The sequence below is a fragment of the Phyllobates terribilis genome, unplaced genomic scaffold (assembly GCF_046119375.1).
Source record: "Phyllobates terribilis strain yellow unplaced genomic scaffold, ASM4611937v1 Scaffold_3__8_contigs__length_932513732, whole genome shotgun sequence".
Classification (NCBI taxonomy): Eukaryota; Metazoa; Chordata; class Amphibia; order Anura; family Dendrobatidae; genus Phyllobates; species Phyllobates terribilis.
Genome location: NW_027362763.1, coordinates 647,726,280 through 647,751,511, shown reverse-complemented (window position 1 = coordinate 647,751,511; position 25,232 = coordinate 647,726,280). Strand labels below are relative to the sequence as shown.

Sequence of the window (25,232 nt, the reverse complement as noted above, 5' to 3'; positions counted from 1 at the left end):
GGAGTATAATATAGAGGTGATGGTGTCAGTGATTGGAGTATAATACAGAGGTGATGGATGTCAGTGATTGGTGTATAATACAGAGGTGATGGATGTCAGTGAATGGAGTATAATACAGAGGTGATGTATGTCAGTGAATGGAGTATAATACAGAGGTGATGGATGTCAGTGAATGGAGTATAATACAGAGGTGATGGCTGTCAGTGATTGGTGTATAATACAGAGGTGATGGATGTCAGTGAATGGGGTATAATACAGAGGTGATGGATGTCAGTGAATGGAGTATAATACAGAGGTGATGGCTGTCAGTGAATGGAGTATAATACAGAGGTGATGGATGTCAGTGAATGGAGTATAATACAGAGGTGATGTTGTCAGTGATTGGTGTATAATACAGAGTTGATGGATGTCAGTGAATGAAGTATAATACAGAGGTGATGGGTGTCAGTGATTGGTGTATAATACAGAGGTGATGGATGTCAGTGATTGGTGTATAATACAGAGGTGATGGATGTCAGTGAATGGAGTATAATACAGAGGTGGTGGATGTCAGTGAATGGAGTATGATACAGAGGTGATGGATGTCAGTGAATGGAGTATAATACAGAGGTGATGGATGTCAGTGAATGGAGTATAATACAGAGGTGATGGATGTCAGTGATTGGTGTATAATACAGAGGTGATGGATGTCAATGAATGGAGTATAATACAGAGGTGATGGATGTCAGTGAATGGAGTATAATACAGAGGTGATGGCTGTCAGTGAATGGAGTATAATACAGAGGTGATGGATGTCAGTGATTGGTGTATAATACAGAGGTGATGGATGTCAGTGAATGGAGTGTAATACATAGGTGATGGTGTCAGTGATTGGAGTATAATACAGAGGTGATGGTGTCAGTGATTGGTGTATAATACAGAGGTGATGGATGTCAGTGAATGGAGTATAATACAGAGGTGATGGATGTCAGTGATTGTTGTATAATACAGAGGTGATGGATGTCAGTGATTGGTGTATAATACAGAGGTGATGGTGTCAGTGATTGTTGTATAATACAGAGGTGATGGATGTCAGTGATTGGTGTATAATACAGAGGTGATGGATGTCAGTGAATGGAGTATAATACAGAGGTGATGGATGTCAGTGAATGGAGTATAATACAGAGGTGATGGATGTCAGTGATTGTTGTATAATACAGAGGTGATGGTGTCAGTGATTGGAGTATAATATAGAGGTGATGGCTGTCAGTGAATGGAGTATAATACAGAGGTGATGGATGTCAGTGATTGGTGTATAATACAGAGGTGATGGATGTCAATGAATGGAGTATAATACAGAGGTGATGGATGTCAGTGATTGGAGTATAATACAGAGGTGATGGTGTCAGTGAATGGAGTATAATACAGAGGTGAATGATGTCAGTGATTGGTGTATAATACAGAGGTGATGGATGTCAGTGAATGGAGTATAATACAGAGGTGATGGATGTCAGTGAATGGAGTATAATACAGAGGTGATGGTGTCAGTGATTGGTGTATAATACAGAGGTGATGGATGTCAGTGATTGGTGTATAATACAGAGGTGATGGGTGTCAGTGAATGGAGTATAATACAGAGGTGATGGCTGTCAGTGATTGGTGTATAATACAGAGGTGATGGATGTCAGTGAATGGAGTATAATACAGAGGTGATGGATGTCAGTGAATGGAGTATAATACAGAGGTGATGGATGTCAGTGAATGGAGTATGATACAGAGGTGATGGATGTCAGTGAATGGAGTATAATACAGAGGTGATGGCTGTCAGTGATTGGTATATAATACAGAGGTGATGGATGTCAGTGAATGGAGTATAATACAGAGGTGATGGATGTCAGTGAATGGAGTATGATACAGAGGTGATGGATGTCAGTGAATGGAGTATAATACAGAGGTGATGGATGTCAGTGAATGGAGTATAATACAGAGGTGATGGTGTCAGTGATTGGTATATAATACAGAGGTGATGGATGTCTGCGATTGGTATATAATACAGAGGTGATGGATGTCAGTGAATGGAGTATAATACAGAGGTGATGGCTGTCAGTGAATGGAGTATAATACAGAGGTGATGGATGTCAGTGAATGGAGTATAATACAGAGGTGATGGCTGTCAGTGAATGGAGTATAATACAGAGGTGATGGATGTCAGTGATTGGTGTATAATACAGAGGTGATGGTGTCAGTGAATGGAGTATAATACAGAGGTGATGGCTGTCAGTGAATGGAGTATAATACAGAGGTGATGGATGTCAGTGAATGGAGTATAATACAGAGGTGATGGTGTCAGTGAATGGAGTATGATACAGAGGTGATGGATGTCAGTGAATGGAGTATAATACAGAGGTGATGGATGTCAGTGAATGGAGTATAATACAGAGGTGATGGTGTCAGTGATTGGTGTATAATACAGAGGTGATGGCTGTCAGTGAATGGAGTATAATACAGAGGTGATGAATGCCAGTGAATGGAGTATAATACAGAGGTGATGAATGTCAGTGAATGGAGTATAATATAGAGGTGATGGCTGTCAGTGAATGGAGTATAATACAGAGGTGATGGATGTCAGTGAATGGAGTATAATACAGAGGTGATGGCTGTCAGTGATTGGTATATAATACAGAGGTGATGGATGTCAGTGAATGGAGTATAATACAGAGGTGATGGATGTCCGTGAATGGAGTATGATACAGAGGTGATGGATGTCAGTGAATGGAGTATAATACAGAGGTGATGGATGTCAGTGAATGGAGTATAATACAGAGGTGATGGTGTCAGTGATTGGTATATAATACAGAGGTGATGGATGTCAGCGATTGGTATATAATACAGAGGTGATGGATGTCAGTGAATGGAGTATAATACAGAGGTGATGGCTGTCAGTGAATGGAGTATAATACAGAGGTGATGGATGTCAGTGAATGGAGTATAATACAGAGGTGATGGCTGTCAGTGAATGGAGTATAATACAGAGGTGATGGTGTCAGTGATTGGTGTATAATACGGAGGTGATGGTGTCAGTGATTGGTGTATAATACAGAGGTGATGGCTGTCAGTGAATGGAGTATAATACAGAGGTGATGAATGTCAGTGAATGGAGTATAATACAGAGGTGATGAATGTCAGTGAATGGAGTATAATATAGAGGTGATGGCTGTCAGTGAATGGTGTATAATACAGAGGTGATGGATGTCAGTGAATGGAGTATAATACAGAGGTGATGGCTGTCAGTGATTGGTATATAATACAGAGGTGATGGATGTCAGTGAATGGAGTATAATACAGAGGTGATGGATGTCAGTGAATGGAGTATAATACAGAGGTGATGGTGTCAGTGATTGGTATATAATACAGAGGTGATGGATGTCAGCGATTGGTATATAATACAGAGGTGATGGTGTCAGTGAATGGAGTATAATACAGAGGTGATGGATGTCAGTGATTGGTGTATAATACAGAGGTGATGGATGTCAGTGATTGGTGTATAATACAGTGGTGATGGTGTCAGTGATTGGTGTATAATACAGAGGTGATGGGTGTCAGTGATTGGTGTATAATACAGAGGTGATGGGTGTCAGTGATTGGTGTATAATACAGAGGTGATGGATGTCAGTGAATGGAGTATAATACAGAGGTGATGGATGTCCGTGATTGGTGTATAATACAGAGGTGATGGATGTTAGTGAATGGAGTATGATACAGAGGTGATGGATGTCAGTGATTGGTGTATAATACAGAGGTGATGGATGTCAGTGAATGGAGTATGATACAGAGGTGATGGATGTCAGTGATTGGTGTATAATACAGAGGTGATGGTGTCAGTGAATGGAGTATAATACAGAGGTGATGGATGTCGGTGAATGGAGTATAATACAGAGGTGATGGATGTCAGTGATTGGTGTATAATACAGAGGTGATGGATGTCGGTGAATGGAGTATAATACAGAGGTGATGGATGTCAGTGAATGGAGTATAATACAGAGATGATGGATGTCAGTGATTGGTGTATAATACAGAGGTGATGGTGTCAGTGAATGGAGTATAATACAGAGGTGATGGATGTCAATGAATGGAGTATAATACAGAGGTGATGGATGTCAGTGATTGGTGTATAATACAGAGGTGATGGATGTCAGTGATTGGTGTATAATACAGAGGTGATGGATGTCAGTGAATGGAGTATAATACAGAGGTGATGGATGTCAGTGAATGGAGTATAATACAGAGGTGATGGATGTCAGTGATTGGTGTATAATACAGAGGTGATGGATGTCAGTGATTGGTATATAATGCAGAGGTGATGGATGTCAATGAATGGAGTATAATACAGAGGTGATGGATGTCAGTGATTGGTGTATAATACAGAGGTGATGGATGTCAGTGATTGGTGTATAATACAGAGGTGATGGTGTCAGTGATTGGTGTATAATACAGAGGTGATGGATGTCAGTGAATGGAGTATAATACAGAGGTGATGGATGTCAGTGAATGGAGTATAATACAGAGGTGATGGATGTCAGTGAATGGAGTATAATACAAAGGTGATGGATGTCAGTGAATGGAGTATAATACAGAGGTGATGGTGTCAGTGAATGGAGTATAATACAGAGGTGATGGATGTCAGTGATTGGTGTATAATACAGAGGTGATGGATGTCAGTGATTGGTGTATAATACAGAGGTGATGGGTGTCAGTGATTGGAGTATAATACAGAGGTGATGGATGTCAGTGAATGGAGTATAATACAGAGGTGATGGTGTCAGTGAATGGAGTATAATACAGAGGTGATGGATGTCAGTGATTGGTGTATAATACAGAGGTGATGGATGTCAGTGAATGGAGTATAATACAGAGGTGATGGATGTCAGTGATTGGTGTATAATACAGAGGTGATGGATGTCAGTGAATGGAGTATAATACAGAGGTGATGGATGTCAGTGAATGGAGTATAATACAGAGGTGATGGATGTCAGTGAATGGAGTATAATACAGAGGTGATGGATGTCAGTGAATGGAGTACTAATCTGATCTTTTTTTCTCCATCCAGGGATCTAAGCGAGTTTTGCGCTCCAATGAGTACCTCCTTCCGCCATGTGGGGTGATGGAGACGGAGCTGGAGCTCAGCTTTTCCCTACAGGTGGGTCCTCCGTCCCCTTTGTGGATCTGTGACAGATGTTGGTGGAGAGTGAATAATAAGCAGATTTCATCGTCTCACACATAGTGACACTGGCGTCTCAATGTGGATATAATTCGCCTGCGCTCCGCTGGTAAAACTTCAGGCTTTTGTCATGTTGTGGAATCCAAAGTCCAAATCCAGTGAGAAACAAAGTGAAATCTTTTTAGGTGAAAAATAAAGAAGTAAAATCTTGTGGTTGCATAAATCTGCACACCAGGGGCGGACACTGACAGTTTGTGGCCCCTGTGCAAGAAATGTGTTTTGGCCCACCTCCTTTTATGGCAACCAAGCTTAGGATTCTACAGATTATTTATATTACATAGCGCCCTCTCTTGTTATGTACAGCACCATCCCTTATTGCATAGTCCCTTGTCTTGTTACGTACAGCACTGTCCCTTATTACATAATGCCCACTCTTGTTAAGTATAGTGCTGTTTCTTATTACATAGTGCACTCTTGTTATGTACAGCAATGTCCCTAATTACATAATGCCCACTCTTGTTATGTACAGCACCATCCCTTATTATATAGCGCCCTCTCTTGTTATGTGTTATGTATCTGGATGGTGGAACCACTCTGCCATGGTGCAAGGAGGGACCAGAGGGGCGTGACTAAGAGCTTACCGGGACTGATACTCACAGGGTACACGGCGGCTTAGTCGACTCCGTGAGCCAAAGAGGGACCGGGAAGGTGGTCCAGGTGCCACTCTGGGACCGACCTTGAGAGAGCAGGTGACCCCCACGGGACTAGCAGCCGGAGCAGACAGGCACGGCAGATAGACAGGCTGGCGGACAAGCACTGGGACCTGAGGGCTGGAGAGAGTGTTAGAAAACAAACTACATTGCGCAGGCACCTCCATTTTGGAGGAGGTGTCTTATATAGCAGATGTCGTCTGGCCATTGGCCGGGGACATTTTAGGATGGCGTGCGCGGCCCCTTTAGGAAACGGAGCGAGCACGCGCGTGCTCTAAGAGCAGTATCCAGGGATCTGCGCGCAGTTCGCGCACCCCTGGCAGTCATGGCGTGGGAGCAGGAGAAGCTGAACCAGGGTCGCGGCGGTAAGGGGAGCGTCGTTTCTGTCGGGCAGGAGGCAGAGACGCCGACATTACAGTACCTCCCCCTTTACACCCCCTCTTCTTCAAGCCCGCAAGAAATTTTTTCAGAAGAAGGGGAGTATGAATGTTCTCCCTGGGCTCTCAAGATCTCTCCTCAGAACCAAACCCGTTCCAATCCACAAGAAAGAAAGTCTTTCCTCTTATCCTCTTGGTAGCCAGAATGTTCTCTACCTCAAAAACGTCCTCAGCGGAGACTGGAGCAGGAGTGGTACCTGAAGGAATTGAGGGCGTCAGGCTTGAGGAGAGACACATGAAAGGAATTGGGGATCCGTAACAAGGCAGTAAGGTTCAACTTGTACGCCACCGGATTGATTCGACTCAATTTCGAAAAGACCGATGAACCGTGGAGCCAACTTGTATGAGGGTATCATGAGGCGAACATATTTGGATGAAAACCAAACCTTGTCGCCCGGACGAAGTACCAGCGGATCCAGACGTCTCTTGTCTGCATGTCTCCGCTCAGAGGACTGTAGCAATGAAGACTTAGTGTCCTCCCAGATCACAGAAAAGTCTTTAACAAGAGACTCCGCGGCGGGATTATCAACAGAAGTGGAAACAGGAAACGGAATATTAGGATGCTGACCATATACCACAAAAAACGTAGACTTGGCAGAGGACTCACTCACATGAGTATTGTAGGAAAATTAGGCCCAAGGCAGGAGTTCCATCCAGTTGCTATGGTGTGCGTTGACGAAGTGCCGAAGAAAGCTAGTGAGGATCTGATTGATACGCTCAACCTGGCCATTAGACTGTGGATGATAAGCCGAAGAGAAGTCTAATGAAACTTTTAGCAGCTTACACATGGCTCTCCAGAAGCGTGAAGTAAACTGGACCCCTTCTATCTGAGACAATATGAAGAGGTAGGCCATGGAGACGGAAGATGTGCAGAAAGAACACTTTAGCAAGCTCTGGCGCAGAGGGTAGACCGGTTAGAGGAATGAAGTGAGCCATCTTGGAGAAGCGGTCAGCAACCACCCAAATGACAATACATCCGGCCAATACAGGAAGATCCGTGATGAAATCCATCGCGATATGCTGCCACAGAGCGGAAGGCACTGGTAAAGGAAGCAATCGACCCATTGGAAGTTGCCTAGGCGTCTTGTTTCATAGAATCATAGAATCATAGAATGGTAGAGTTGTAAGGGACCTCCTGGGTCATCTGGTCCAACCCCCTGCTCAAAGCAGGATTCACTAGATCATCTCAGACAGATGTCTGTCCAGCCTCTGTTTGAAGACGTCCATTGAAGGGGAACTCACCACCTCTCGTGGCAGCCTGTTCCACTCATTAATCACCCTAACTGTCAAAAAGTTTTTTCTAATATCTAATCTGTGTCTCCTCCCATTTAGTTTCATCCCATTGCTTCTAGTCTTTCCTTGTGCAAATGAGAATAAAGATGATCCTTCTACAATGTGACAGCCCTTGACATATTTGTAGACAGCTATTAAGTCTCCTCTCAGTCTTCTTTTTTGCAAGCTAAACATTCCCAAATCCTGCAACCGTTCCTCATAGGACATGGTTTGCAGACCAGTCACCATTCTGGTCGCTCTTCTCTGAACTTGCTCCAGTTTGTCGATGTCTTTTTTAAAATGTGGTGCCCAAAACTGTACACAGTATTCCAGATGAGGTCTGACCAAAGAGGAGTAAAGACCGATAATGACTTCACGTGATCTAGACTGTATGCTTCTGTTTCAGGCAGGCAGAGACAAAATCCGCAACATCCTTGCTTAGGGCCGGCCACCAGTAATGTCGGGAAATAAGCAGGGACATTTTCCTCCGTCTGGCGTGGCCTGCCAGTTTAGACTTATGGCCCCAGAGCAGGACCCTCTTCCTATCCGGAGCCGCCATGAAAGTTTTACCAGGGGGAAGATGAGACAGATCAAACGGAGCAACAGTAATTATTTTAGAGGACTCAATGATGTGTTGAGGCTCCTCCCCTTGGTCAGTCGACAGAAATGATCTGGAGAGCGCTTCTGCCTTGATATTCTTATCCCCCGGCCGGAAGTGGAGAATGAAATGGAAGCGGGCAAAAAATAGGGACCATCTGACTGCAAGTAGGTGAGATTCTTGTGGTCCATGTAGATGACCACTGGATGCAGGGCCCCCTCCAGTAGGAACCGCCACTCTACCAGTGCCCGTTTGATGGCCAGCAGTTCCCGATCTCCAATGGAATAGTTGCGTTCCAAGGGCGAGAAGAACTTGGAAAAGAATCCGCAGATCACCATTCGTCCATACGAGGATTTCTGGGTGAGAACTGCCCCGGCCCCAGAGGAAGAACTGCTTGTTACAGTTAGGATGATGAATCACCGGAGCAGCAGAGAAGGCTTGTTTCAAGCACACGAAGGCTTCTTCCGCTTCTGGAATCCATTCCTTGGGATTGACCCCTTTGCAGGTCAAGGCAGAGATGGGAGCAGTCCACGAGGAAAAATGAGGAATGAACAGGCGATAATAATTAGTGAATCCCAGAAACCGCTGTGTAGCCTTCAATCCCTCAGGTCGGGGCCACTTAAGGACAGCAGACATCTTCTCGGGATCCATCATGAGCCCAGTCTCTGAGATTATATACCCCAGAAAGGGAAGGTATGTCTATTCGAAAACATATTTCTCTCGCCACTGAGATCGAGCTTAGTAAAGACATTGGCGCCCTTGAGGCGACCAAACAACTCGGAGATGAGAGGCAGAGGATACTTTTTTTTTATGGCAATCTGATCTAGACGCCTATAGTCGATACAAGGGCGAAGAGAGACATCCTTCTTTACGAAAAAGAATCCTGCTCCAGCCGGAGAGGTAGATTTCTGAATAAATCCCTTAGCGAGATTCTCCTCAATGTATTCGGACTTGGTACTGGTCTCGGCCAACGACAAGGGGTAAATTCGACCTCAGGGTGGCGAGGCACCAGGAATGAGATCAATAGGACAGTCATACGGCCTGTGAGGAGGAAGTGTCTCAGCATCCTTCTTGTCGAAGACGTCAGCGTATGACCAGTAGGATGCTGGCAAGCCAGGAAAATTAGCTGGAGTGGACGAAGGTTGGGTAGGACAGACAGGAACCAAGCAGATCTTGTGGCACTCCTGGCCCCAGCGGAGCACCTCTCCCGACCTCCAATTCAAAACTGGCTCATGTCTCTGAAGCCAAGGCAGTCCCAGCAGCAAAGGATGAGAGAGGCTGGACAGCACGTAGAGGGAGATCTCCTCCGTCTGTAGCATACCAATCTGGAGAACTACGTGCTCAGTGACAAACATGATGGACTTGGAAAGAGGCCTCCCAACCACCTAAGAAACCGCCAATGGATCCGAAAGACGTTGCATGGGAATCTGATACTGCTCCACAATGGCCTGTTGAATAAGATTCCCAGCGGCACCGGAATCCAGATAGGCAGTCTCTAAAAAATGTATCTTACCACAGGTTATCGATGCAGGGGAGAAAACAAGGGGATCTGCTACTTTGGATCTAATCCTTATAAACAGGGAGGAAATGGTTGAGGAGGTAAAGGTGGCTGGGACCCTAGGAGGCAGCGATCATGCTATTATAGAATTTTGGATAACTAGAGGAGGAAGATATGTGAAGACTCAAACTTCAAGGTTAGATTTTAGAAAGGCAGATTTTAAGAGACTCAGAAAGAGAATAGGAGGGATCCAATGGCTGGATGTCCTTAAGGACAAAAATGTCCAGGAAGGATGGGAAATTTTTAAAAATGAGATTCTCAAAGCACAATCGTTAACAATCCCGAAAAGTAGGAAGAATGGGAAGCATTTAAGGAAACCAGGATGGATGAACACAGAACTTAAACACATGCTAAAAAGAAAGAAAGAAATGTTTATTAAATGGAAAGAGGGAGGCATATCTAAAGAAGATTATAATGCAGTCTGCAGATCCTGCAGGACACGTATCAGGTTAGCTAAAGCTGACAATGAATTAAGGCTTGCAAGAGATGTCAAAAGCAATAAAAAAGGATTTTGGGGGTATGTCAAAAGTAAAAGAAAAGTCAAAGATGCTATAGGATTTTTACAGGATGAAAATGGAGAAATGGTAAGAGAGGATGTTGAGAAGGCCGAACTTTTTAATTCCTATTTTGCATCTGTTTTCTCTCAGAAAGAAAATGTAACATCAACTGATCTTCACTGTCCTTTCAAAGGAATAGAAGAATCCAAGTTATCTGTAAACAGAAAGATTGTGAGGGAATATTTAGCTAACATAAATGAGTTCAAGTCTCCAGGTCCAGATGAATTACACCCCAGAGTACTGAAGGAGATCGTAGAAGAAATTTTAGAACCACTCTCCATAATCTTTGAAAATTCTTGGAGAACAGGAGAAGTCCCAGAAGACTGGAGAAGAGCATATGTTGTTCCTATCTTCAAAAAGGGGAAGAAGGTGGACCCATGGAACTATAGGCCGGTGAGTCTGACTTCTATACCAGGAAAGATCTTTGAACAAATTATTAAACAACATGTATGTAAGTACATGGATAAGAATGAAGTGATTAACCAGAGTCAGCATGGGTTTGTAACTAACAAGTCATGTCAGACTAACTTAATTTCCTTCTATGACAGAATCACTGACTGGGTGGATCAGGGAAATGCTGTAGATATAGTATATCTTGACTTCAGCAAAGCATTTGACAAAGTATCTCACACCATCCTTATTGAAAAAATGACCAAGTATGCAATGGACCAGGCAACTGTTAGGTGGATTCATAACTGGCTTAGTGATCGGACTCAAAGGGTGGTTGTAAATGGCTTCACATCCAGCTGGATGAATGTCTCAAGTGGGGTACCACAGGGATCCGTCCTGGGACCTGTATTGTTCAACATCTTTATCAATGATTTAGATGAAGGAATTGAGGGTAAACTGATTAAATTTGCTGATGACACAAAGCTAGGAGGGATAGCTAATACTAGAGAAGAGAGAGAGAGGATTCAAAAAGACCTAAATAAACTGGAGCAGTGGGCAGCAAACAACAGAATGGTTTTTAACAGGGAAAAATGCAAAGTACTACATCTGGGCAATAAAAATGAAAAAAGCATATACAGAATGGGAGTAATAGAGCTAAGCAACAGTACATGTGAAAAAGACTTAGGTATACTAATAGATCATAGACTGAACATGAGTCAACAGTGTGATGCAGCAGCAAAAAAGGCAAATACAATTCTGGGATGTATTAACAGAAGCATACAGTCTAGATCACGTGAAGTCATTATCGGTCTTTACTCCTCTTTGGTCAGACCTCATCTGGAATACTGTGTACAGTTTTGGGCACCACATTTTAAAAAAGACATAGACAAACTGGAGCAAGTTCAGAGAAGAGCGACCAGAATGGTGACTGGTCTTCAAACTATGTCCTATGAGGAACGGTTGCAGGATTTGGGAATGTTTAGCTTGCAAAAAAGAAGACTGAGAGGAGACTTAATAGCTGTCTACAAATATGTCAAGGGCTGTCACATTGTAGAAGGATCATCTTTATTCTCATTTGCACAAGGAAAGACTAGAAGCAATGGGATGAAACTAAATGGGAGGAGACACAGATTAGATATTAGAAAAAACTTTTTGACAGTTAGGGTGATTAATGAGTGGAACAGGCTGCCACGAGAGGTGGTGAGTTCCCCTTCAATGGACGTCTTCAAACAGAGGCTGGACAGACATCTGTCTGAGATGATTTAGTGAATCCTGCTTTGAGCAGGGGGTTGGACCAGATGACACAGGAGGTCCCTCCAACTCTACCATTCTATGATTCTATGATTCAGACAGAGTCAGGGATGGAGAGGAAGGATTTTTGCCCAGGACGACCTCTCCAAGCTGGCTCATGTCTCTGAAGCCAAGGCAGTTCCAGCAGCAAAGGATGAGAGACAATGTGCAAAATATTGTGGTCAATTCGGGCACCGGACACTGAATTAAGCACCTGGACAGATTACTTAAAAGAAACGAACCTCTTTATTTAGACACTCTTATGCCCACGACGCGTTTCTGCAGCAGTCTGCTGCCTTCATCAGGTTAAATTATGGGGAAATGACAAATAAGGCAAAGGATTAGAGAGGCTTGACAGCACGTAGAGGGAGATCTCCTCTGTGTGTAGCATACCAATCTGGAGAACTACTAAGAAATGAAGTCCCTGCCGGGTTTTACTTAATCTGCCTTAGCCAGATAGCCTGAAATGAAAAAACAAAGTAGCACTCTGTAACGCTGAGTATGTGAATATGAAGTATGAAATATGAATAGCATTACTGCTGTAGAACATAGAAATAAATGAGAAATCTTAGCGCATAAATTGGCCAATTCATGTGTACCTGACAGCTGCGATAAGACGTTTCTCGATGTCAGGACCTAACAATGTGAATACCTCTCTAAGGGACATCCGTCTGCTTATGTGTGGGAATGTAAGATCCTGATGCAATTAAAACCACCTGCGGCATGGGGGTGGAGTGCTCAGTCAAAGCTTAAATCTAGTAACAAATAAAATGACGGCACTTCCACTATAAGAAATAGGTGTGAACAGGTGTTTACTATCTTTCACAAAATTTTCATTAATTTTCTACAGCAGTAATGCTATTCATATTTCATACTTCATATTCACATACTCAGTGTTACAGAGTGCTACTTTGTTTTTTCATTGTGTACGGAGGTAGCTCCTCTTTGTAAGCACCTGTTCACACCTATTTCTTATAGTGGAAGTGCCGTCATTTTATTTGTTACTGTTGTTGTTAGCCAGATAACCTGACCGGGTCAATGCTCACCTTCATTCCTGCATTTCAGCCGCAGCTGAGTTTGTGACTGCAATGCACTCCAATGGATTTAATAGGTCTCTGTGCACATTCTGGGGGATATATAACGTCCCTCGTATATGATCCCGGGCACTGCCTCACATATCCCCCCCCTCTGTTCAAACTTGTGGGGTTGAACACCATACAGGTTGCCTGGGACAAGGAATCCGCGTTTGCCTGTGACTTCCCAGGGCGATGTTCTACAGAGAAACTGAAATTTTGCAGTGACAGGAACCACCTGGTGACTCGCGCATTCCTCTCCTTGGCATTCCTTGTCCATACCAAGGGCGAGTGGTCTGTCACCAAGCGGAATTGACGCCCGAGTAAATAATAACGTAGCGATTCCAAGGCCCATTTAATAGCCAAACACTCCTTCTCTACCACGCTATAATTTTTATCTGCCGGGACAAGTTTTCTACTCAAGTAGGTGACCGGGTGCTCTTCACCATTCACTTTTTGTGACAATACCGCCCCTAGGCCTACCTCCGAGGCATCTGTCTGTACAATGAAGGTTTCCTTGAAGTTGAGGCTGATGAGGACTGGCTGTCCACACAGGGCCAACTTCATGGACTGAAAGGCTTCTTCTGCCCGAGGGTTCCACCGAATCGTTGCCGATTTTTTTCCTTTCAAGAGATCGGTCAGGGCTGCCGTTCTCCCAGCAAAATTAGGTATATACCGGCGGTAATACCGAAGGATGCTAAGGAACGCCCTCACCTGCTTTGTACTTGATGGTTTAGGCCAATTTTTTATTGCCTCAACTTTACTGATTTGGGGCTTGATAACTCCTCGGCCAATCAGATACCCCAAATATCGGGCTTCCTCTAGCCCTATCGCACATTTTTTGGGTTTGCCGTTAACCCCGCGGCTCTGAGAGAATCCAGCATCGCTTGTACCTGGGATAGATGCGTATGCCAGTCGGTGCTAAAGATGATAATATCATCTAGCTACGCGGACGCATACTCCTGATGAGGCTTGAGCACTATGTACATCAACCTCTGGAATGTAGCCGGGGCCCCATGTCACCCAAAAGGTAAGACCACATAGTGATATAAACCCTCCAGGAGTTATGAAGGCGGTCTTTCCCTTCGCCGATTTTGTGAGAGGTACCTCCCAGTAACCCTTGGTGAGATCGAGCGTGGTAAAGTATTGGGCCTGCCCCAGTCTCTCAATCAGCTCGTCCACCTTGGGCATTGGATAAAGGTCAAACTTCGACACTTCATTTAGTTTTCGGAAATCATTACAGAAGTGTAACGATCCGTCTGGTTTCGTAATCAGTACGATGGGGCTAGCCCACTCACTCCGTGATTCCTCTATGATGCCTAACTGAAGCATTTGTTTTACCTCAGCCGTGATGGCTTGCCTCCGAGCTTTGGGTACCGGTACAGTCTCATTCGTACCCTTACCCCAGGTTCAGTGACAATGTCATGTTGGAGAACCGTAGTCCTATCCGCTAGCTCTGAGAACACGTCGGTATTCTGCTGCACCAGTGAGCGAGCCTCCCGTCGCTGCTGTTTAGTGAGAGCATCACTTATTCTGACCTCTCCCCAGGACACTTCCCTGGCTGAAGGTAGAGAACTCTCTGGTGATATGCCCGGGGGTGACGTCTGTAACTAAACACTCTCGATCTTTCCAAGGCTTTAGCACGTTTACATGGTAAAGCTGCTCAGGTTTCCTCCTTCCGGGCTGATACACCCGGTAATTTACCTCCCCCACCTTTTCTCGGACTTCATATGGCCCTTGCCACTTGGCCATGAGCTTACTCTCGACAGTGGCTACCAGTACTAACACCAGTACTAACAGATGTTCTTTCACAATGGGCATGACCGCCGCGATCCGGTCCTGCATACTAGCCACGTGTTCAATTATACTCCTATGTGGAGTCGGCTCTTGTTCCCACATCTCGTTGGCTACATCCAACAGACCCCTAGGGTGTCTGCCGTACAATAACTCAAAGGGAGAGAACCCTGTGGAAGCCTGGGGTACCTCACGGACGGCGAACATCAAATAGCGTTAGCAACATGTCCCAATCCCTTCCGTCCTTAGAAACCACCTTTTTTAACATGGACTTGAGGGTTTTATTGAACCGTTCTACTAGCCCGTCGGTTTGAGGGTGGTACACCGAGGTGCGCAATTGTTTAATTTTTAGCAGTTTGCACAGTTCCCTCATCACTTTGGACATAAAAAGGGGTCCATTGATCCGTCAGGCTATCTTTAGGTAGTCCAAGGCGACAGAACATGGCAAACAGCTGCCGTGCAATCAGTTTTGCTGAGGTGTGGCGTAGCGGTATAGCCTCCGGGTACCTGGTGGCATAGTCGACGACCACCAGTATATGTTGGTGGCCACGAGCGGATTTTACAATGGGCCCTACCAAGTCCATAGCAATCCGTTCAAAAGGTACCTCTATCACTGGCAGGGGTACCAATGGGCTACGGAAACTTGCGGTGGGTGTGGTCAACTGACATTCGGGGAAGGATTCGCAGTACTTTTGGACCTCCGCGTAAATCCCCGGCCAAAAGAACCGCTGAAAGATACGCTCTTGCGTCTTTTTAACCCCTAAATGTCCACCCAGCAGGTGTGTGTGTGCCATCTCCAGAACCGCCCGACGGTACGACTGAGGTACTGTCAACTGTTCCACGACCTCGTCCCTGATTTTATTTACTCTATAGAGCAACTCACTGTTGACTACCATGCGTGGAAACACAGTATCTGCACCGGGCTGTTGAGCTACGCCATTTACCTCTAACACCCTTTCCCGCGCCCGAGTCAGGGTGGGATCCTGTAGCTGAGCTGTCCCTAACGTGCCCTGGGACACTTCCAGCTCGGGGATCGATGGGGTCTCCTCGACCTCTCCTGCCAGCACCTCTAAGGGAAAGCCTATCGGGGTCACACTCTGTCCCTAGGTTGGACACCCCTACGGCAGGTACCCCTGACTCGGGTTCGTCCGGTACAGCGCCTGTAATAAATTTTACCGGGGGAGAGTGGATTTTGTTTTTCCAGAACCGGGGCAAGTCTCTTCCCAACACAGTCCCATAGGAAACAGTTTTTACCACCCCCACCACATGTTTTATGTCTCCACATGGCGTGGACAAAACTACCTCTGCGGTTGGGTACTCTGGGAGGTCCCCATGGATACACACAACCCCGACTGTCCGTCCACTGGGGTTGTCTCCTGCCACTAGCGACCCATGTACCAAAGTCACTAGGCTCCCCGAGTCTAGGAGGACCTCTGTGGGGTACCCATTAACCAGTACCTGGCACAGTTGGGGTTCACTGTCCAGGGGGGTCGGCGCTCACAGTGCAGACAGTCTGGGCGTACATTGAGACCCGGTGGTTATATCCGCAGTCCATGGGCTCCGTAGTCAGGGGGCAGTTAGCAACCACATGTCCCGGCCCCTGACACCGCCAGCACCTAATGGTGGAGGTACTGTTCGGTCTTATGACCATTTGGGAGGGAACATTTCTCCTGCCACTCTGACTCTGGGTTACCCCTTCAGCACGGGTATGGCGCTGACTGTCCTCAGCAGAGGGATGCGACCCCTTACCCGGTTCCTGGGTTGGCAGGGATCGGCGTGACAGCCGCGAGGGGGCAGAGTCTCGGATAAAGTCCTGAGTCCACCTGGTCGAGGGTGCCAGGGTCCCCTTGCCCCACCCAGCTTTGGATAGCGGCCGGAAGAGTCCTCACCAGCCGGTCGACCACCACCCTCTCCACCATCTGGGCTGGAGTCAAAGACTCAGGCTGGAGCCACCTCTTGACCAGCTGCAAAAGGTCATAGGCCTGAGACCGGGTGGGTTGGGTCTCCACATAGGCCCATGAAAACACGCGCTGAGCTCTCTCGTACGTATTGACCCCCAGTCGGGCAAGGATCTCACCTTTGAGCCTCTGGTAGTCCTGGGCCTCCTTCCGACTGAGGTTGAAGTAGGCCTTCTGGGCATCGCCGACCAAAAACTGAGCCACCACTTCCGCCCACTGGCCGGCTGGTAGGTTTTCCCGCTCTGCTGTGTGCTCATAAATGGTCAGGAAGGCTTCCATGTCGTCCTCCGGTCCCATCTTCCTCAACGCGGAGCGAACCTTGTCCCGGGCCTCTCGACGTTCCGGAGCTGGTGCCGTCGGCGTCTCCCGCAGGGCTGTGAGCTGCTGCACGATCAGCTCATTGGTTTGCTGTTGCTGCCGCTGCGTGACGACCAGTTGCCATAATAGCTCCTCCATTTTGTCCACAGGTTTAGGCTGAAAGGTGGCTGGCCGGATTGTGGTCATGCAGCTGCCGGTGGGTTATGCCTCAGTCACACTGCCTGCATTCTCTACCAAGCTGTAAGGCGGCGGTGTTCACAACGTGCAGTAACTGAGGCCGTGACCCAAGCAAGTCCAACATAAACAGCTTTATTCAGCACTCATGGGTTAACAGAAAGTCCTCCGGTTCGCAGCCACGTTAACACAAGTCCATACACAATGGTTGCCGGGGGCAATGGCCGCACCGGTCCGCTCAGAGCCTGACAAGTGCAGAGCCTTCCCAGGCGGGGGTTCAGCTGATCACAGATCCGCCGAGCTTCCCTGCTGTGCTCCTAGCAGGTCCCAACACTGAACAACACTAATCCTTAGTGCAGGGTTTTTAAAGGACCTTTGGCAAGAGCCACTGGAAAACCCGGGTTGGAGGGAGGAGGCCGCCCCACTGCCTTCCTGTAGCCTCCTCCAAGAAATGAAGGCCCTGTCGGGTTTTACTTAATCTGCCTTAGCCAGGTAGTCTGACCAGGTCAATGTCACCTTCATTCCTGCATTGCAGCCGCAGGTGAGTTTGTGACTGCAATGCACTCCAATGGTTTTAATAGGTCTCTGCACACATTCTGGGGGTATATAACGCCCCTCGTATACGATCCCGGTCACTGCGTCACAGTAACTAAGACTTTATTGATCTCCCATGACAGCACCATGAGAGAATTACAGAGACCAAATAATCTAGAGAGGGATCACAGCCTGGAGCACCCTTCTCTCAAAGGTGAGATGGGCAGACACACCCTTATCTAACCTATAGTGTCTATAGAATGTAGAAGGAGAGGACCAGGTAGCAGCCTTACAAATCTCTTCTATCTAGACATCCGCTTTCTCTGCCCAGGAGGTTGGCACGGCCCTAGTGGAATGAACCTTTAGACCTTCCGGCACTTCCTTGGCACTTGTTGAGTAGGCTAGAGAAATGGATTCTCTAATCCACCTAGCAACGGTGGGTTTTGAGGCCCTACACCCTTTCATAGAACCCTGGAATGACACGAACAATGATCTATCCTTTCTAAAGTCCTAAGTAGCTGACAGGTATCTGATCACACATCTCCTAACATCCAAAGTCTGCAATTTTTTCTCCTCCTGGTTCTATGGATCAGAACGAAAGGAGGGAAGAACGACTTCCTATACCCTATGGAATCGACTTGCTACCTCAGGAAGGTACGCCGGATCTGGTTTAAAGTTTACTCTGTCATCTAGGATCTGGGTAAATAACGGGGCTATAGAAAGAGCTTAAATATCACTAAGTCTTCTGGCTGAAGTTAATGCTACTAGCTGGGCTGTTTTGAGGGAAAGGGAACGTTAAGGGTTGCTGAATCTAAGGGTACAAACAGCGTGTGTCAGTTAAGGCTGTTATGACCAAAATTAAGTCACATGGTACTAAGTTTACCTTAGAAATGGGCCTAGATCTTAAAGATGCTTTAATAAACCATGATGCCCAATAATTTTCCGCCAAATCACAGCTATACAGAGCCCCGAGAGCCTATACCTGTACTTTTAAGGTCCTGGTGGACAACCCTAACTTAAGGCCCTTCTGTAAAAACTCCATAATCTTTCCTTCTGGTGTCCCCTCTTCCACCCTAGAACCTGAAAAAGGATAAAAACTTTCTCCAAGTTCTAGCAAATATCCATGTCATGACTGGTTTCCTTATCTGAAGCAGAGTGGATATGAGATGGGGGGAAAAACCTCTTAACATTGTCCTTTCAAGTTCCACGCCATCAAGTGGAGGCTGGTTGCTTGTGGATGGTATATCGGCCCTTGGAAAAGGAGGTTCAGGATCTCTGGTAGAACCCACGGATCGGACACTGACGTAATTCTCAGACACGAGAACCAAGGCCTCTTGGGACAGAAGGGGGCAATAAGCACGATTCTAGCCCTGTCTTCCCTGATTTTTCTTATGACTATGGGAGTCAGTGATACTGGAGGGAAGGCGTACGCCAGGCTGAAATCCCAGGGAATCAGGAGAGCATCTACAAATCTAAGGGATCTTCTCTGAGGTTTAGGGAACAGAACTCATCACCTTCCGGTTTAGTTTTGTGGCAAACAGATCTACCACTGGGAGACCCCACATCCGAACTATCTGTGTGAAGATATCTTGATCCAGCACCCATTCTGCCTGTCTCATAGAATTGCGGCTTAGGAAGTCCACTTTGGTATTTTCCTTCCCTCTTATATGTTGGGTTGTCAGGGAGAGGAGATGCTCATCCGCTATCTGAAACAAGCGAATCTCATCAACGTTTTTGACCGAGTTCTCCCCTGGCGATTTATGTAAGCCACAGACACTCGATTGTCGGTTAGGATCTTAACATTCTGGCCCTGTAGGGATACAAGGAACTTGCTTACAGCCCACTCTAGTGGGCCAGTAACTCTTTTGCATTAGAAGAAATGGCTTTCTAACTCTTAGTCCAGATCCCCTGGACCACCTCCCTTCCTAGATGCGTCCCCCACTCTGTGGGACTTGCATCTGTGGTGACTATTCAGGTGATATTAACCACCCAGGGAACCCCCCTGGACAGGTTTGATTCATCTAACCACCACCGAAAGGATTGTTCTGACCATGGGGACAACATCACTTTACCCTCCAAGTGCCCCCTAAGGGAAAACTTGTTGTATAACGCATCCCATAGCAGAACCCTGGAATGGAATTGTGCCGATAAAACTGCCGGAAAGCATGAGGTCAAAATACCAAGCAGGAACATTGCACCCCTAAGACACAAGGAGGAGACTCATAGCTTTTTTCACCTGGCACTGGATCTTCTCTATTTTAGAAACTAGGAGGTGACATTCCTGCACCTCTGAATCCACCATGATCCCACGAAACTGCTGAACTTTCAAGGGCGCTAATATGGATATTTTTAGATTCAACAACTAGCCCAGGCCTCCTAGGGCAGTCATTACTTCTTCTCTGTGATTTTTCACTGGTGGACAGACTTCAACACCAACAGGAAATCGTCTACATAAGGGTTGATTAAGATATCCCTTTCTCGGAGATGAGCCATGACTTCCGCCACTACCTTCATAAATACCCTAGAGGCTACTGCCAGCCAAAATGGGAGGGCCCTGAATTGAAAGTGCCTAACTACCCTGTAATTGACTATTGCTACTCTAAGGTATCTCCGATGTTCCACATGTATGGGCACTTGATAATACGCGTCTTTTAAATCCAGGACCGCAATGAAACAACCAGGAAAAAGCAATTTTATTGTTGATTTGATAGATTCCATTTTAAAGGACTGCACTTTCAGGAACTTATTTAGAACTTTCAGATTACCAATGGTTCTGAAGGAGCGGTCTAGTTTGGTCATTAGAGAGAGGGGGGAGTAGAACCCCTTCCCTTTTTCAGACTCTGGGACTTCCAGGACGGCCTTTTCAACTTGGCTCAGGACTTCTGTTTGCAGAGCCAACTGCTCTCTCAGGGAGGAACAAGAAGGGGTCAACACAAATCTTTGTTGTGGAACCAACTGGAACTCTAATCTCAGTCCTGATCTAATCAGGTTGAGGATCTAGTTACTGGCTGAAATGCCTCCCCAGGCAGGGAAGAAGTAAGAAAGCCTTCCCCCTATCTGGGTTGGGAGTCATTGACTCGATTTTCTGTATGCGTGAGAACAGGACCTGAACAATAATCCTCTACCTTTTCCTCTGCGATCTTCCCATTTCTCCTGATCTTTAGGAGGTTTCCTTCAGACAAATGTCCTCTTTCTGAATGATCACCTATAGGTAGGCATGGATAGACTAGGGAATCCCTTCTTCACGTCTCCTGCTATTTCAAGGATCTCATCCTGGGCTGGGCCAAAGAGATAATCTCAATATGGCCTGGATGTCTCCCGGCCAACGCTTCAGCCACAAAGCCCTACGGGGGGCATTTGAAAGGGCGGCCGATCTTGCCACCAGCCACTACCTCTTGCATCAGTGGACTGGTAGACAAAACTTCTTTCCTTGTCACCCTGTCTTTCATTTGGGATTCCAGCTGCTCCAGCCAGATCATCAAAGATCTGGCCGTGCATGTTCTGCTACTGCCCGCTTCAAGGCTTCCGCAAATGTCTTCCAAGTACCTTTGAGAAAGTTATCCGCTTTTCTATGAAGGGGATCTCTCAATACCCCAATTATCATCAAGGGCAGAGAGGCTCTCCTGGAAGCCTTAGTTATTGCCACAACCAGTCTGGGGGTTTTGTTCCAAATAGAAGAAGAAGGTTCATCAAAGGCACACTTTCTTTTAAAAGAAGAGGGAAGGAAGCCCTTCCTTTTTGGTCTCTTCCAATCTTTCTGCACTAAACCTTGGCACCTCCTTTTCCTCTGATCTATGCCTCTGAACATTAAATCCTGCACTGATCTTTCAGGCCTAGTGTCCACAATGCCCATGGTGGATCTGACCGCTTTAACCAGTCCATCAACTTCTTCTACAAGTAAACAATGGTGCCCTGAGCCACTATCCGAGGACAAGGCGACGAGGAGCGACCAGCTGATTATCCCCGCAGTCTGATATAGAGTCAGTATCATCCGAAACACATACATTATATGTGCTAGTATATTAAACCAGCCAGATGCCCAAAAATGCAGGCTGAAATGGGTCATACCCTAGGACGCTCATTAATAACTAATTCATACAAGAGAGTCCATAAAGATATATCACAAATATCAAGATTGAGAAAATATAACAAAAACGGGGAAAATACGAAAACAACAAATATACAAAAATAGTCTACAATAGCAAAGACACAGGTATTTTGTAGTAAATGGTCCACAAAAATATATCGGGCATGAGTGGTGCTACATCTTTAAGTTATAAGTAGAATAATATCAATATTATTTCTCTCGGCGATATCTCTCCAAATCCTGGTCCTCCTCAGCACATCCCCACAGTCACTTCTACCTCTCATCCTCGATCTATCACACATTTCTGTAACCTCTCTAACCTTATACCCATCCGCCCAGCCCCCGCTTCCCCAGTCCCTCTAACAGGAGCTCTATGGAACGCTCGCTCCACCATGATCTTTCCACCACTAACAAACTTTCCTTCCTCGGCATCACCGAAACCTGGCTCACCCCCTCTGACACGGCCACTCCAGCTACACTTTCTTATGGTGTATTCAACCTTTCCTCACACACCCCGCCCCATTGGCAAGCATGGTGGAGGAGTAGGTTTCCTCCTGTCAGATAACTGCTCAGTCACTCAAATCCCACTGCCACCTTCGGTTGCTCTCCCCTCTTTTGCGGTGCACTGTGTATGCATCTACTCCGCCTCCAACCTCCAACTGGTTGTCATTTACTGCCCCCTAGGGCCAGCCACCACTTTCTTCTACCACTTCACCACCTGGCTGCTTCATTTACTTTCTGCTGACATCCCCACTATCATGGGTGACTTCACCATCCCCATTGAAACTTCCCACTCATCTGTCTCTAAGCTTCTATCCCTCACGTCCTCCTTCGGCTTACTCAATGGTCTCCCGCAGCCACTCACAAAGATGGCCACACACTGGACCTCATCTTCACCCGCCTCTATTTCCTATCTAGCTTCTTTAACTCCCCTCTCCCCCTGTCTGACCACATCCTACTTACATTCTCTTCCCTCTCCTCTCCAGGTGCACAATCCCCACTCCACAAACCTGACCACCCTCGCAGAAATCTCAAACACCTTGACCTATACTCACTCTCTGAATCCCTTCTCCCTCTTACAGACATCAGTTCCTTGCACAATGCAGACGCTGCTGCCACTTCATATAACACCACAACAGCTGCAGCCCTCAATTCGGTCGCCCCCTCACACATACCAAAGCTCGCACAATCAACAGGCAACCCTGGCACACCAACCTGACTAAAGAACTGCGATGGGCCTCCAGGGTTTCTGAGCGGAAATGGAAAAGGTCAAAGGTCCCATTCCAACGAGCACTTCATCACATTCAAACAAGTCCCTCACTACCTTCAAGTCCACACTCACTTCAGCAAAACAAACCTACTTCTCATCCCTCATATCCTCCCTGTTTCACAACCCTAAACAGCTATACAACACCTTCAATTCTCTCCTCCGTCCCCCAGCGCCTCCTCCATCCCCTCTCAACTCAGCCGAAGACTTTACCTCATTCTTCAAGCAGAAGATTGACACCATCAGACAAAACTTTTGCCTAAAGTCCCCACAGCCCCTCATATTTACTCAATCTTCCTCCTTCAAAACCAGCTTTTTTCAGATGACGTTTTTTCCACGCAGGGAAACGTCAGACAAAATATTTAATGTTCTAACCAACGACATATAACAGCCTATTAGAAAAGAAAAGAATGTAAAATAAGGGGTGGAGGGTAGGGAGGAGTTCTTAGTTGGGAACATCCATTCAATGGTTCGTATCATCTTACCTTGACGGTCATCAGAATTAGGGATGAGGTGGGACGGGATTGGGTCAAGTTCGCAGATGGTGAGGTGTGATTTGGAGAGTAAACCTCTTGATCTTCTGTAATGGTGGAGAAGTTGGGTTTGGAGGAGGAGGATTGAGTAGATATGAGGAGGGGCTGTGGGGACTTTAGGCAAAAGCTTTGTCTGATGTTGTCATGAGATGAGAGGAGAGGGAGGAGGCACTGGGGGACGGAGGAGAAAATTGAAAATGTTGAATAGTTGTTTAGGGTTGTGAGACAGGCAGGATATGAAAGATGAGAAGTAGGTTTGTTTTGCTGCTGTGAATGTGGACTTGAAAATAGTGCGGGATTGTTTGAACGCAATGAAGTGGGACCTTTTCCATCACCGCTCAGCAACTCTGGAGGCCCGTCGCAGTTCTTTAGTCAGGTTTGTGTGCCAGGGTTGTCTATTGAATGTGCGAGCTTTGGAATGTGTGAGAGGGGCAACCGAGTCGAGAGCTGCAGCTGTTGTGGTGTTATATAAAGCAGCAGCAACATCTTCGTCATGTAAGGAATTTATGTCTGTAAGAGGTAGGAGGAATTCAGAGAGTGAGTGTAGGTCAAGGTGTTTGAGGTTTCTGCAAGGGTGTGCAAGTTTGTGAAGTGGGGATTGTGGGACTGGAGAGGAGAGGGCAGAAAATGTAAGTATGTTGTGGTCAGAGAGAGGGAGAGGAGAGTTAGAGAGGTTAGATAGGGAACTGAGGCGGATGAACATGAGGCCCAGTGTGTGGCCATATGTGGGTGGGGGCTGAAGACCATTGAGCAATGACGAAGGAGAAAGTGAGGGATAGAAGTTTAGAGACAGATGAGAGGAAAGTGTCAATGGGGATGTTGAAGTCGCCCATGATGATAGTGGGGATGTCAGTGAAAAGGAAGTGAAGCAGCTAGGTGGTGAAGTGGTCGAAGAAAGTGGTGGCTGGCCCTGGGGGTCGGTAAATGACAGCCAGTTGGAGGTTGGAGGGGGAGTAGATGCGCACACAGTGCACCTCAATAGAAGGGAGAGTGACGGAGGACGGTAGTGGGATTTTGGTGAAGGCGCAGGTATCTGACAGGAGAAAATGTACTCCTCCACCATGTTTGCCGCTGGGGCGGGGGGGGGTGGGAAAGGTGGAATCCGCCATACGAAAGTGCGGGTGGGGAGGCTGTGTCAGAGGGGGTGAGCCAGGTTTCGATGATGGCGAGGAAGAAAAGTTTGTTAATAATGAAAAAGTCATGAATGTTGGAAAGATTTTGCAGATGGAGCGAGCGTTCCGCAGAGCTCCTTTTAGTGAAACTGGGGAAGCAGGGATTAGGTGGATGTGTATGAGGTTAGAAAGGTTGCGAGAGTTTGTGGTAGGTCGTGGATAGGAAGTAGAAGTGACTGTGGGGATATGGTGAGGAGGACCAGGATTTGGAGAGATATCACCGGCAGTGAGAAGGAGCAGAGAAAGTGTTAGCAGGTGGGCGTAGGAGAGGGCATGGGGTAGATGTCTGTGTTTGGAGATGCAGAATTGAATG

The 25,232-nt window shown here is 46.4% G+C and overlaps 1 protein-coding gene across 9 annotated transcripts in view; it reads left to right on the top strand.

Moving 5' to 3' along the window:
* The window catches only part of LOC141257273 (phosphofurin acidic cluster sorting protein 2-like), a 552,835-nt gene that overhangs the window by 89,042 nt on the left and 438,561 nt on the right, over positions 1–25,232 (top strand). For all 9 annotated transcript variants that reach the window (XM_073671642.1, XM_073671643.1, XM_073671648.1 and 6 more), the window contains one exon: positions 5,087–5,176. In XM_073671642.1, coding sequence (XP_073527743.1) covers positions 5,087–5,176 — 90 coding nt within the window. The remainder of the gene's footprint in view (positions 1–5,086; positions 5,177–25,232) is intronic.